General features: G+C 39.1%; 2 protein-coding genes across 2 annotated transcripts; both read left to right on the top strand.

Annotated features, from left to right (window-relative positions):
• The first annotated feature begins 3,145 nt into the window (after window positions 1-3,145).
• Window positions 3,146-6,102, top strand: LOC126689143 (ran-binding protein 1 homolog a-like). The gene is made up of 4 exons (XM_050384198.1): window positions 3,146-3,452; window positions 3,542-3,693; window positions 3,786-3,911; window positions 5,449-6,102. Exons 1-4 carry the CDS (start codon window positions 3,298-3,300, stop codon window positions 5,670-5,672), a joined length of 657 nt encoding a protein of 218 aa, XP_050240155.1. The 5' UTR covers window positions 3,146-3,297; the 3' UTR covers window positions 5,673-6,102.
• A 5,692-nt stretch (window positions 6,103-11,794) lies between these two features.
• On the top strand, window positions 11,795-13,080 carry LOC126714191 (uncharacterized). The gene is made up of 3 exons (XM_050414227.1): window positions 11,795-11,967; window positions 12,041-12,438; window positions 12,520-13,080. The coding sequence occupies exons 2-3, from the start codon at window positions 12,043-12,045 to the stop codon at window positions 13,051-13,053; spliced, it is 930 nt and encodes a 309-aa protein (XP_050270184.1). The 5' UTR covers window positions 11,795-11,967; window positions 12,041-12,042; the 3' UTR covers window positions 13,054-13,080.
• The last annotated feature ends 555 nt before the right edge of the window (window positions 13,081-13,635 follow it).

The raw sequence follows: 13,635 nt of genomic DNA on the forward strand, positions 1-13,635 counted from the left end.
AAGCCATGTAATTATTTGGTAGATTGTAACTAGGACTCAAAGCCATGTAATTTTCAATTTATCAAATGTATTTTTTTTTCAATGAAAAATTCAGACATGTATTTTTATATTTAGTTTTTCTTATTTTTTTTGTATAAAAAAAGTGGCGACTCCACACCACTTACCCAAAAAGAAAGGTGCCCTAAAAAGCACACAAAATCAATCTCTCTTTTTTTTGAGAGGCACTTTCGAGGTCTCTCACAATGAGGTGAAACTGGCCGAATGGGAGTGGCCTTTGGTGCAATAATTGTGGCCAAGGGAGCTTGGCTAGAGGCTAAGATCTTTGACTGGCCACCTGAGTCTTTAGACACCCTTGCCCACTTCTGCCTGTGAGTGGTAGATGCAGTGGTTATAGGAGGTTAAAGAGGGGTTACCTAAGTTTGCCCCACAGGAACACGAGGTGCAAGAACAAATTCAGATAGCTAGAGATCGCATTGTTGAACCATCTCTATTATCTCAACTTCGTGTTCTTCTTCCTCTCCTCTCTTTTCGGCTTCTTCTTCTTCTCCTTCCTTTTCTCTCTCTCCTTCTCCTTGTGGGGTCACGACTAAGTGTCAGAGCTTGGCCTAGAAAACTAGATTAGTCGAACCATCTGAGAAGGGTTCTAGAGATGTCTCCTTTCTTCTATGTGAGACCTTTTTTCGAGCTTTATTTTGTGATGATTTCAACAAAAATCCCGTTAGGCGAACATTGATGTAGGTCAGCAAAGGGTGTTTGTCTCGGAGTACGTCCCTGGGATCTTAGAAGCCAGAATAGGAGGGAGTATATTCGAGGATTAGGTGGGATGCTCAGAGTTGCCTGTCAGAGTGGATGAAGATCTCCGACTGGAGAAGTCTGTTTAAGTCATGAACCTCGACTAAGCCAATGTTTGGCTTTGCATACTGAGAATTTGAAGCATTACAACTGAGAAGAAAGAGTTATTAAATGTAACAAGTGTACGACTACATATGTAAATAGATGCTTGTGTATAGATGGCAAAGCTTCCTCGGATCACCGACCTGCCTTCCTCGAGGAGGTCGAACATGTAAGCTCATTACCAAGCTAGTTCCCTCCTACTTTTATAACTCCCCCTTGGGAATTCTTGTTGGAATCAGGGAGGTAAGAAATAAGCCTAACTCAGCTATTCCTAACCTTGAAGTAATAGCCTTTGCTGAGGCTATCGCAGTAACTATACAAAAAGTTTACGTCATATTGGGTAAGCCTTAAGCTGAATAGCATGTTCAACCTACTGACACAATTGATTATCCTATAAAAAATTGGGTGACATTGGTCGGGGCTAAGCCCATAGAACCTAAGAGTGCTAAGCAAGGGAGGATCTAAAGGAAACCTAACACCCCCATCTATTACGGCCATTAAAGGGATGAAGATCACCCTAGACACCCTTTGGTCCTCTATATTCCCCTAGGTATAGTACTCAATGAGTTTGTCCTAAGGGATATGGTACTTGATCTTAAAAGTCTCTACGGTGGCATCATTTTTTACTAGCTTGGCGAACCCCATCGAAAAAAAGGGAAAGGAGAAATAAATTGTAGTAAGAGGTGGAGGAAAAACTAGAGTGAAGGAGACGATACTTATAGGAAGAGGGGGCATTGTTGGGAAGAGGAAGGTTTGAGAGGAAGGCTTGGAAAAGGAGAGTTCTAAATTAAAATTTGAGAAAAAGCAGAAGAAATGAAATTTGAGAACCATGGGAGGTATTTATAGGGAGATAATTAAATGCGTGGGTGGGAAAAATTATTGCCCATGTCGCCCCTTGATCTCTGCGTGCCTCAGAAGCCTAATGGATAGAGGACCAGGGCCTTTGATCGCAACAGTTGGCCAAGCACGTGTTGGAAAATTGGGTTGTCAAATCCGGCACATTTATGGCCTAACGCTTGGTGTCCCTGAGACGTGATAGTTACATCACGTGAACACGTTCTCTAATGTGCCGAAGATGTGACCACGATCCCACCTCCAAGGTTTGAAGTTGGGATCGTGAGGGCTATATTGTAGGGTGTCGAGAATTATAGGCCCGTATCCAGATTAATATAGGCCTTGTCCGTGATGACCTCGACTCGATAATGGTCCATGATGATCGAAAGTTAAAGGGAGGATCCGAGAATAGAACGCCTTGGCATACATATTCACAAGTGAATGTGCCGAGGAAAAGGGATAGTGCCTTGGGAGAATCCGCCAACCAAACACGGGATCTAGCATCAAGTGCAAGTTACTAGAGGGTCACCTCGATTGCAGAGGGAGGGTCCCTCCTCTCTGACACGAGACTTGATACGGGGGAACAATAGCCCAGACTGAGGGAGCCACTCATGTCCTGTGGGTGAAGGGATCCATTGACACATGAGAGATTCCTTCATCATGACTACCCCATTCAAAAAAGGGTATAAATAGATAGAGGAGTATAGGAAAAAGGGGTTGGAACAAAAATTGGGAGAGTGGTACATGAGAGTAAGGCAAGAACATAGTTTTGGGGACAGAATTCATGCTTGGACATTCAAGGGGAGCTCGGCTATTTGAAACCCTTCTTGGTTGAGCTTAGTTCGACATAGCTTAATAGAAAAGTGAGACTGAGAGTGGTTTACTCAAGGAAAAATCACTTTAGGGATCTCCCATTATGGACTAAACTCAACCCAGAATACAAATAAATTGGAAGTTTGAGCCAAATTAGTTTAGGGTTGTTGGGAAACAGCCGTCATAGTCTTAATTTATTTATTTTTACCCAAAAATAAATAAATAAAACATGTTAGGTCATGGGTTAGCCAGGTTGGGTCGGATTGACTTCCAAAAAATGGTCAAGTCATGGGTCAACCCCTTTTTCCTTCAAGTAAAAAAATTCCAGTTCAAGTTGGATATTTTTGAGGTTAGGTCGAGTTGAGTCAGCAAATTTTGGACCGTTTTGTCTTTTTTTAATTGAATGGTAAAAAGAAGAAAACTTAAAATAAACAAATAAAAACCCAAAATTAAGTTCAGTGGAGCCGATTCAAGCTGAATCTCATAAGTCATAAAAATACTATAATTTTCAACAAGCTAGACGAGAATATTCTGATCGGCTCGGCTCAGCTCAGCTTCCACTATAAGCGTAAACCTCACGCTTTAATTTTAACACAATACTATTTTACACGCACAAAACACTCTGTCTCTCTCTCACACTATAAAACCCTCATTTCCCGTTGCAGCAGCTCAATTCCCCAATCTCTTTAGCTTTATTGTGAATCCTCGCTGTTTTTGAATCATTCTCTACAACATCAAAGCCAGAAACCAAAGGCTATGGCCAGCACCGAACCCGAGCACGAGCACAGAGAAGAAGGGGAAGCCCCAGCCAACGACGACGAGGACACCGGAGCTCAGGTTGCTCCGATCGTTAAGCTCGAGGAGATCGCCGTCACCACCGGTGAGGAGGATGAAACTTCCATTCTCGATCTGTACGTTTCTCTTTCCTCTCTCTCTTCCTAGGGTTTTCCTTTCTTTTTCATCGCGATCTGATTGAATCTAGGGTTTTTTGATTTTGCAGCAAAGCTAAACTTTATCGATTCGATAAAGATGGGAACCAATGGAAAGAGAGAGGCGCTGGTTCTGTCAGGTTTCTCAAGCACAAAGAGTCCGGCAAGGTTCGCCTCGTTATGAGACAATCTAAAACCCTTAAGATCTGCGCCAACCATCTCTGTATGTTACTTTCTTTCTTTCTTACTTTTTGGTATTGCATCTTCTTTTATTTTTGTTGTTTTGGAATCTGATCTGTGTGAAAATTTTTGCAGTGCTACCGACGATGACGGTGCAGGAACACGCCGGCAACGAGAAATCGTGTGTGTGGCATGCTACCGATTTTGCCGATGGTGAATTGAAGGACGAGCTCTTCTGCATTAGATTTGCTTCCATTGAGAGTGAGTGTTCTTCTGATTTGGAATTGATATCCTCTTTGATTTGTTAATTTACTCCTAGTGTTTTTGAATTTAATTATTAAATCTAGAATTCTAGATGAACTTTCAGATGCTACATTTATTAATTTTGGGCATTGTGGGTTATTTAATCTTTATTATATATCTGCTAGATGAATTTTCGCATGGATTATAATATCTGTTGCAATAATCTTGAAAATCAGTAAGAAGCTAGGGATTATCAACTTAATTGCCCAAATTTTAACTTAAAAATCTTTAAAAAAAAGATTTCAATTTGTTATCAACTTCTAGTGCTTTTATTTTATTCCAGCCTGAATAACTACCTTTTGTTTTTACAATAATAGAACATATATTTCTTAAGTCTGCTACCGAGTTGTGCACTTATAATTGTTGGGTTTAGAAAGTTGTGTTCTTAAATAATGCTGGTGAAGTGGCAAAAGCGAGTTTGGAGGGCAATATTATTGGCTAAACATGACCAAATAAGGACTGAATGATGTAAAGCTATGCTACTGATTAGTGAAACGAGAATCTCATTGTAAATCATGAAAGTAAAGTCCCACTTTATTGGAGAATTCATTAAGCATGTGAGTATATGAAGAAATAAGAGACAATGAAACCCAATGAATTCATTGAATTCACTTAAAATCTCATTGTAAATCATGAAAGTAAAGTCCCACTTTATTGGAGAATTCATTAAGCATGTGAGTATATGAAGAAATAAGAGACAATGAAACCCAATGAATTCATTGAATTCACTTAAATGTTGTGCATTTGTGCAGGAATGAATCCTGCTCTTACTATTATAATTGCAGAATATCAATTGGAAATGCCTATTGAAGCCAATGAGCTTTAGCTCAACTGGCACTTCTTCCCCTTGTTAGTTCTAGGGTGAGGTCATGGCCTCAAGAACCATTAAGTGCTTGTGTAAATTACCAGTCAAAAAAAGAAAAAAAGAAAACTCCTAATGAATGAGGAAATTTGAAATTCTTAGCATCCTTGAAAAAAATGGATCTCCTAATGAAGATGATGGGAATTTGAGCTTCTTTGCGTCTTTGAACTTTTTTTTTTTGTTCTTATTGGTTGCATGTTAATGATACCTCTTGGACTTAAGGGGGAATAATGTTGAGTTCGATTCTCTATTGAATTGACAAAACAGAGGTCATTTCTCTTTAGATTCCTAGGGCTACTAGCTTCCAGAAAGTGTTGTTATATGTGTCTTGAGGATTGATTATGAAATATGGTGTGTGTTTTATTTGTGTTCACTTTGTTGTTGCTAGAAAACTGCTTGAGTCAACTGGTAAGGTTCACTTGATGTATTGAATTATAATGTCCTGCAACATTCTCATATTAAAATTTATTGTGTTAAAATGGGTTACTCTAAAGTTGCTCTACTCTATTTTGATTTGATTTTATGTAGTCTGATTGTTGATGTCCTTTGCTATTGTACCAAAAGTAAAGTATATATCTGTTTTGAAGCAATTATTCTCTTATAGAGATTATTAATATTTTGTTTCCTTATCAGATAACAAAACCTTCATGGAGACGTTTCAAGAAGTAGCTGAATCTCAAAAGAACAAAGAGGAAAACAAAGATGCATCTGCAACTGCTGAGATTCTTGAGAAGTTGAGTGTTGAAGAAAAGAAAATTGAGGAAAAAGAAGAGGTGCCTGTTGGATCAGAGAAGGAAACTAAGAGTGATGCTGAAAAAACAGAGAAGAAAGATGAGGAGCCTGCTTCTTCAGCTTAAAGAGGGTGTGTTTCTAATATGGAATATCCCTGGAAATATGATGAGGTTGGTGGCTGGCTTTTCCACCCATGTCCTTGTATTTTTCGCAGCTGAAATTCATTGGATTGTGTTCAATGGGTTGGATGGTGTGGGTCTATGGTCGTTGGAGTCTTTTTCAACATTTGGTCGAACTCCGGTTGTTCCTGTTCCTTATTTGAGGGTTGTGTTTTTTTTGCGGTTTGGGTATTGTCAGAGTTTATCTAGGGTTTTTTTCTACACTATTTATTTACTTGGTGTAAGCTGCGGGTCATTATGCATGAGGGGCTGCAAGAAAGAGTATTTAGTTTTATAAACACAGTTTTTGTTGGGATATAAATTTCTTGATTTGTGCACAGTCTGGAATTGTTATCTATTTAAGTTATGAAAACCAAAGGCTGCGTCTTATTCTTAATTGATTACCTGAAAATTTAATTTAACTGCTTGCATCGTAAGCTACAATTTAGTTTTGATCTGATTTCTATTGATTGGGTGGTACCATGGTGAAATGGAATGTTATCTTGTCCAGAGTTAACCCCATGTATTAGGGGTGTTCACCAAACAACACTAAAACTAAAACTGCCCGCAAAATTTTATAACCAAACTGCACTGCAAGTAACAGTGCACTGCACCGCATGATGCAGTGTAGTTTGCAGTTTTATAATATAAAAATTGCACTGCATCACACCCTCTAATTTATTAAGTTATTTTATATTATATAAATATCAATAAATTAATAATTTAGGGACTGTTTGGTAATATTGTTCTAATAATGTTGTTTGTGTTTTTTGGAAATATATGTGGAGGAAAAAATGTAAAAATACATGTAATGTTGTTTAAATACGAAAAACCATTGCTCAAAACACCCTACCAAACATGGGAGTCGATTTCATACTAGCTTCCTTGATTGCCACATGGTGCCCAACCTGCTTGGTTGCTAGTGAAAGAAACGGAATGACAATGGCAGACGTATGGCCCCCGAATTATTATAGTACTGATTTGCTCCTTATTTAAAGTTAAATTGTATATTGGGGCTTTGACATTTGTTTTAAAATCGTTCTTAAAACTTTAAAATGCTTCAGCAAGGTCCTTATCAAACCGAGGTCACTTTGATGATGATGATATTGCATGAAATTTATTTGCTATTTCACTATTTTCCTTTTATTTTTATACCCATCTATCAGATTATGATTAGGATTTTTATCTAAAATAATTTTGGAAGTATAAGAATTAAAGTGAAACATTTTAAAGTAGGATGATTTAAAACGTGGTAGAAGGTTGATGTAGTTGAGTCCTTACCCCAACTCCAATTAGACATATATATGGGAAGGAAGTGGAGGCCTGCATATTGTATGATTTGGTAATTGGAAATTCACATATAGAAGGGCAGCCTGGCAAGGAAGAGGAAGAGCCAGCAGGAAAGATAGAGAGGAAAAGAAAAAAAAGAAAAAAGAAAAAAAATGAAGCCAGACTGAAAACGTTGCCAAACTATCACCCATATTAGTTATCTAACATGATATGTCATCTGTTTGAAAACGTTGTAGCGAGGATAGAAAAAAAGGATCTAAATTTGTCAATTTCGAAATAATTTCATTTAGGTATTTTTATTGCAATTTTTTATATATTAAGTATCAATTTAGAACTTGTAAGATGTTAGTGATAAAAACAAAAACATGCTGACTCAATTGTACCTACAGGCAAGAGGCAAATGAAAAGGGAAACAAGACAGCGAGTCTCACCTTTCAGGTTAGGGGCAATGATCTGTGTTGTTTTATGGGTCTTACTCTTATATGTCTATTCATTACCAAAAATGTCCTGAGGGTTAATGATTAACCCATGTGACTTGTAAACGGTACGTAGGTGATTAGATCTTTTTCTGCCCTATAGAAAAAAAAAATTAGAGTTAAAAATATAAATTTGTCAAAACTAAAGATAAAAAACCTGATGATAAGGCATGGAACCTCTTTGTAGCTTTGTAGGGGTGTGGTCAACTTGGCAAGAGCATCATATCTTGTGTTGGATTATTTTTATATAAATTATTGTAATTTATTTTAGGGTTAATTATTGATTACCCATTGGTGGTATGACCCAAATTTAAGTTATCTATCTATAGTTTAAATGCTGTTACTTTGCCCACCTGAACTTAGTTCTGTTAGACTTTCGTAACCCATCCCTAACTTTTCCATTAAAAAATAATTTTTAACACAAAAACATTAACATCAAAAGGCTAGGATTTGGAATTTTTGCAAAATGGATAAACAATTAAGGTAAACCATGCACAAAAAGCTAAGCATTGAAATTAGACTTTGAGCGCTCTGTTATGATCCTAGTGTCCCCATATGAATTAAGTATAAGTTTAACCATGTATTTATAATCACTTAGGCATTCTCTCTTTGCAAGCCAGTTTTTAAGGGTGAATACTACTCATGAGTTTGTAACACACTCTCTCTCTCCCTCTGCCCTAAATTTCTATGTTCTACAGATAGAGTATGACCAAAACAAAATGTACAAATATATTTTTCCTATATGTCCATCGCCCCCACGGTTTCCAACTTCCTATCACATGGTTTTGGGCAATCAATAAGCATCGATTTACCTTCGAATTTGTGATGACGAAAGATGGATCGAATTTGCCCTGTGATTTTGATTACTCTTCCTCATTGCACGAGTTTAAATTACAGTCCAACCAATTTTGTCAGTATTCCTGAAAGCATTATCATATATTGAAAACCTCTAGACTTAGCAAAGTTAAATATTATTTTCTTTCTTGGATGATTGCATAAGGGTTCAAACCTTGCAAAGGCAACACAAAGAAGAACGGTAATCTGATTCAATGGAAACATACTTGGGTGAAATTTTTGCCAGAGGTAATTCAAGAGATTCATATTCCAATATTATACAGCCTAACCTATAAGAATCAACTATGTCGAATTTTTAATTATTACTGTCCTCGGTGTGGCATTCCAATTGGTTTTGCTCTCACATTGGTCGCTTACTACTAATTAAACTACCTCCAAATATATACAATAATCCGGATTGGATAGAAGAATTTGCTCTATGTAATGTTCATCCATTTTGCAAAAATTTCAAACCTTAACTTTTTGATCTTTTTTACGTAATATTTTTGTGTTAAAAATTGTTTTTTAACGGAAAAATTAGAGACAGGTTACAAAAGCTTAACGGAACTAAGCTTAGGTGGACAAAATGACAACTTTTAAATCACAGATAGGCATTTTAAATTCAAGTCAAACCACATGTGGGTAATTTGTATTTAATCATTTATTTTAAATATTGTTTAAATGCTTATTTAAGTGAATTGATGAAATCAATTTACTTTTTTAACAAATTTAAAGCCTTTATGTTTGTATTCATTAGTGAGTTTTTTTTTTTGTTTTTAGTTATTTTGTATATAATGTTAGCATCTTATTTTTTAGAAAGAATAATGTTAGCATTTGAATGACTATAAATGTTGTTATAGGATAGATACAGGTCTTTCTTGTGTGAAATTATATTAGAAGCTGCTCAATTCTAGTGAGTATATATTGTACAAACGGCTAGCAACTTAATGGATTTTATGTGCTATGCAATGAGTCAATGACCATACATAATTGTCTTTTGGTCAAATGTTTTAATAAATGCACATTATGATAGCCATGCCATTTTTACAGTTCATGTAATTAAGTTTTGAAATTCACCTTATCTGGTATCAAATGGAAAGACTACCCGTGAGTTATATATATATATATATATATATATATATATATAAATCCATGGAAAGACTAATTCATTTTTATATGGAGCCTTTAACGGTTTTTTTTTTTTTTTTTTTTTTTTTTTTTTTTTTTTTTTTTTTTTTGATGAGAAGGAACGTTTTTGAAAGTTAATTCTTATCTTTCAGGTACGTATTACTATATTTTTTTATATGCTATATTTTGGGTAAAGAAAATACTTTTTTGAGTGCTTCATATTACACAAGTGATGTGAGTTTGTTAGGATAATCAGTAAGGTGACTAGACTGTTGTATCTTGGAGACAACGTGTAGAAATTATTTATTTATTAGATAAGATAAATTCATAGATAACGCATATTGTCTCAAGATAGTGACCTGATCTGTCCCTCAACCACGTCACCTAAATTATACATGAATTGACGGTAATTTATTTTATCAGGTTTGATGGCGTCGAAAATTGTCACCAGTGGGTCACACCGTACTCGCGACTCGAAGCGAACCTGCACGACAGAAGCAATCGAAAGAAGTCCTTCAGAGAGCACCGGTGTGGTGCCGGCCAAAAGCTCTCCGACGGTCAAGTTAGATTTCTTCTGTTTACTTAGAGCGTTAGACAGAGTCCATTAAAGCGTACCTCGATTTCTGAGGGTGGCAGGCTTTTTATAGTGGCAAAGGGTTGACTTTTCTTCTTGGTTTCCAAATCTTTTCAATGTGGGACTCTAATACAAATTCCTCTGAGCGTGGTGAGCAAGGATTTCCATTTTTGGCTCTTAAGGCTTTTCTAGGCGATATGGACCTCGGATCATGGGCCCTTACTACGTCTGTCAGCAATGGGCCTTCAAAGTGCAGGGGATCATCTTTATACAGGCCCACCAGTTCCGATCCGTCAGGCCCATTAAGGTAGGCCCATCAACTCTATATTTTACCATCTTCAGTTGCCCCCTTCACCCCAATGGTCCGTCACCTTTTAGGTCAAAGGATCAATGGGGTGACGATCCTTACGTATGGGTATGACGGTCATTTTATGACGGATTCATGCAAGATAGGACGACGGTTCCAGATGGATCAACCCGTCATAGGAAGATTCCTCAAGTTGACGGTTACATGACGGGTACAAATCTGTTGGTACGTACTGACAGGTTGTCAGCATTTATTAAGCATGCCACGTGTCACTCTCTGAATGGTCGTTGTATAGGATCGAAGCGTCGCTTCGTCTTCCGTGCACCTCCCATATATATAAGGCGCCTCACTCTCTCATTTTTCAATTTTCACTCAGAAATCATTTGTCAGAGCGAAGCCGTCAACCTTGTCAGAGTAATCCGTCAAGGACGAGCATCTACTGATTACACCAACCGTCACCTCTCCTCTGCTAAGTTTGGTAAGTGCTTCTAATATACTATAGTCAAGTTACATTTCCGTCCATGCATTGTTGTTAGGCTTTCCATACCCGTCAACACTTTCAAACCCGTCGGTCTTAGGTTTCATTGTCAATTGTAGGAAATGTCTAGTGCGTCAAGTAACCAGTCGGTGGTTCGTGATGGGACGGAATACGAGGATGTATACCCGTCCGGTCATAAAGACCAAGAGAGCCCCGGCGAAGATAGGAGTCCGTCTGCCTCCTCTTCATCCTCAACAAATGAGGATGTGGAGATAGTTGAAATAGAGGGTTCTGATGACGACGGGGATCAAGCACTGGAGTCCGTTGTAGGTGCTGATGGACTAAGGCAGTTCATCATGTTGCCAGAGTGGACGGTGCATAGGTTTACATCCGTCATCAGGGAGAAACACTTTAGCACCTTCAGAACCAACTTCCAAATCCCTGACTATGTTTCCATCCGTCTACCATACGCGTCGGAGAAGTGTTACTATGAAGGGGTAGACGGTGTCGGAGTGTACGAGCAGGCGTTGAAGGCAGGACTTCGATTCCCGCTTTCTACACTTCATAGGGAACTTTTACAGTATCTGGGGTTGTCCGTCACCCAGATATCCCCTAACGCCTGGAGGGTCTTCATAGCCATGGAGATTCTTTACGGTACAATGTCAGATGGGGAAAGGAAACTGACGGTCCGTGAATTTCTTCACTGTTACCGTCCAGACGAGATTTCTGGATCAAGGGGGATGTATAGTTTTACTAGTCGGAGCCCCTTGTTGAAGGTGATCTTTGAGACCCCGGACTCAAATAGAGACTGGAAGAGTCGCTACTTCTTCCTGGAGGGTGACAGATGGATGAGCCATCCAGGGGAGACGGAGTACATGCCCGTCGACACAACTTGGGCAGTGATAAATCAATCGTGTATGCATCAGTCTTAATTTTGTAAAGCTTTTCATATCCGTCCATTTTTATGTGTATATCTTGATCGTCTCTCTCTGCAGGTAGACGGCGCCCACAAGTCAGCCTTAAGGAGTTTAGTTTCCTTGAAAAGATTTGCAGGAAAACTACGCCGGAGGAAAGGACTTGGGCTAAGTTGGTGAACCCGAGGACCATACATTGGTACTGCGACGGTCCTGAGCCCACCCAAGAGGCAATTAGATACGACGAACGAGTTCATAGACGTAAGCCCGTCAACTTTACTTTGCCATTTAACTGACCTTACTTAGTTTTAATTTCATCCGTCATTATTTGCAGAGATGGAAGACGCAAAAAGGAGAGCTTTGATCAAATCCCAAGCCGTCAAGAAGAGGGAATCCGGCGAGGTGGTACCTAAGGTGTCGGCTTCAGCCCCTAAGAGGAAACCGACATCAAAATCCGACCGTCCATTTAAGCAACCAAAGGTCTCTCTTGAACCTGTGGTCGGTTTAATGGCTGAGGGTAACAAGACCGTCACCCCAGCTAAGCAGGGGACGGGTAAAGGATTGATGACGGCCCCAGAAGGTAAGCAAGAGAGACCTCCTTCCCTTCTCCGCGACGACTCCAAGTATGCATTAGAGAAGCTGTCGTCCATCATCACGGCGGAAGACTATGAAGATCTTGGAAACCATTCGACGGAGGCCATGGGGGAGACGGGCCTCTTTGCCGTCGCTCAGGTTGGTTATGTCCGTCAAATAAGTTTATTTTTCTCTTTCGTTGTTATTTACATTATGTGACGGTCTCTTTTCTATTCGCAGTCCTTGGTCATGATGAAGGGACTACTGGACCGGTGTCTCAACCGTGAGAGTACCTTGGACCGGGTGCGCGCGAAGGCGGAGCAGACGGAGGAAGAGCTCGGACAACTCCATAAATGGAGGTCCAAGATGGAGAAGAAGCTGGAGCTTTCTGAGAAGGCAAGGAAGGAGCTGGAGGAGAAGACGGCCTCTGCGCTGACGGTCATAGAGAAAAAGGAGGCGGAGATCAAAGAACTCAAGGAAGAGATCCGTCATGTGAAAGAGGTAGCCGTCGAGGAGTACCGATGCTCAGAGTCCTGCTTGGGCGAGCTGTCAGATTCTTTCCTTCAAGGCTTCGATGATTCTCTCCGTCAAGTCAAGAATGCCTATCCAGAGCTGGATTTGTCAATGGTCAAACTTGAGGACCAAGCCCAGACTTCTGCCCTCCCCGTCGCCTCAGAAAATACGAAGGACCTCTTTGGCGAAGGCGCTGCTCAAGGAGATGGAGAGTCCGTCCCGTCGAAGGATGTCCAAGTCGCTGAACAAAAGAAAGATTAATGTCTATGTAATTTATTTTGAGAACAATCCGTCCTTTCTCTTTTTTTTTTTTTTTTTTTTTATTGACATTTCAGGACAATCCGTCCTCTTTAATTGTATTAAACACTTGCCTTTGGGGCTTTTGGCTTAATGTTCATATATGCTTTTTATCATTGTTTGGTGCTTTGTTTAAAGGTCTGTCCTCCTTCTTGAGGAAGGATTTTTGTGAGAATTTTTGTTTATCTGTGATACTCCGTCCACATTGCAGACTTGTTATCTTGTGTTGATTGAGCATTTACATCCGTGAGGATTTTCCTTCTCCGTCTATTTTTAGAGGTTCATTATGAGGAACCGTCCACTTTGTGACGTTGTACATCACTTTTTTAAATGTAATGCCTATTAAATTGACTTGTAAAAAATTTTTAACGTAGTCAGTGGTCCGTCCACTTCGCTTGCATGTTCTTCCATTATTTCCGTCCACCTTGTGGACTTGAGTTATCATCCCTGTAGGATGTCATCATCCCTGTGGGATGGCCCGTCGGCCTTGTGGACTTTATTTTATGTCCGTCCATTTAAGGACTCACAGTGATCGTCCTTGTAGGA

The sequence above is a fragment of the Quercus robur genome, chromosome 1 (genome assembly GCF_932294415.1).
Source record: "Quercus robur chromosome 1, dhQueRobu3.1, whole genome shotgun sequence".
Taxonomy (NCBI): Eukaryota; Viridiplantae; Streptophyta; class Magnoliopsida; order Fagales; family Fagaceae; genus Quercus; species Quercus robur.

Bases quoted from the DNA above. Each gene is read 5' to 3' on its own strand.
- LOC126689143 (XM_050384198.1), top strand. From the start codon at position 3,298: ATGGCCAGCACCGAACCCGAGCACGAGCACAGAGAAGAAGGGGAAGCC. The intron at 3,694-3,785 runs GTATGTTACTTT...AAATTTTTGCAG, and splicing joins GATCTGCGCCAACCATCTCT to TGCTACCGACGATGACGGTG. The intron at 3,912-5,448 runs GTGAGTGTTCTT...TTTCCTTATCAG, and splicing joins TAGATTTGCTTCCATTGAGA to ATAACAAAACCTTCATGGAG.
- LOC126714191 (XM_050414227.1), top strand. From the start codon at position 12,043: ATGGAAGACGCAAAAAGGAGAGCTTTGATCAAATCCCAAGCCGTCAAG. The intron at 12,439-12,519 runs GTTGGTTATGTC...TTCTATTCGCAG, and splicing joins GCCTCTTTGCCGTCGCTCAG to TCCTTGGTCATGATGAAGGG.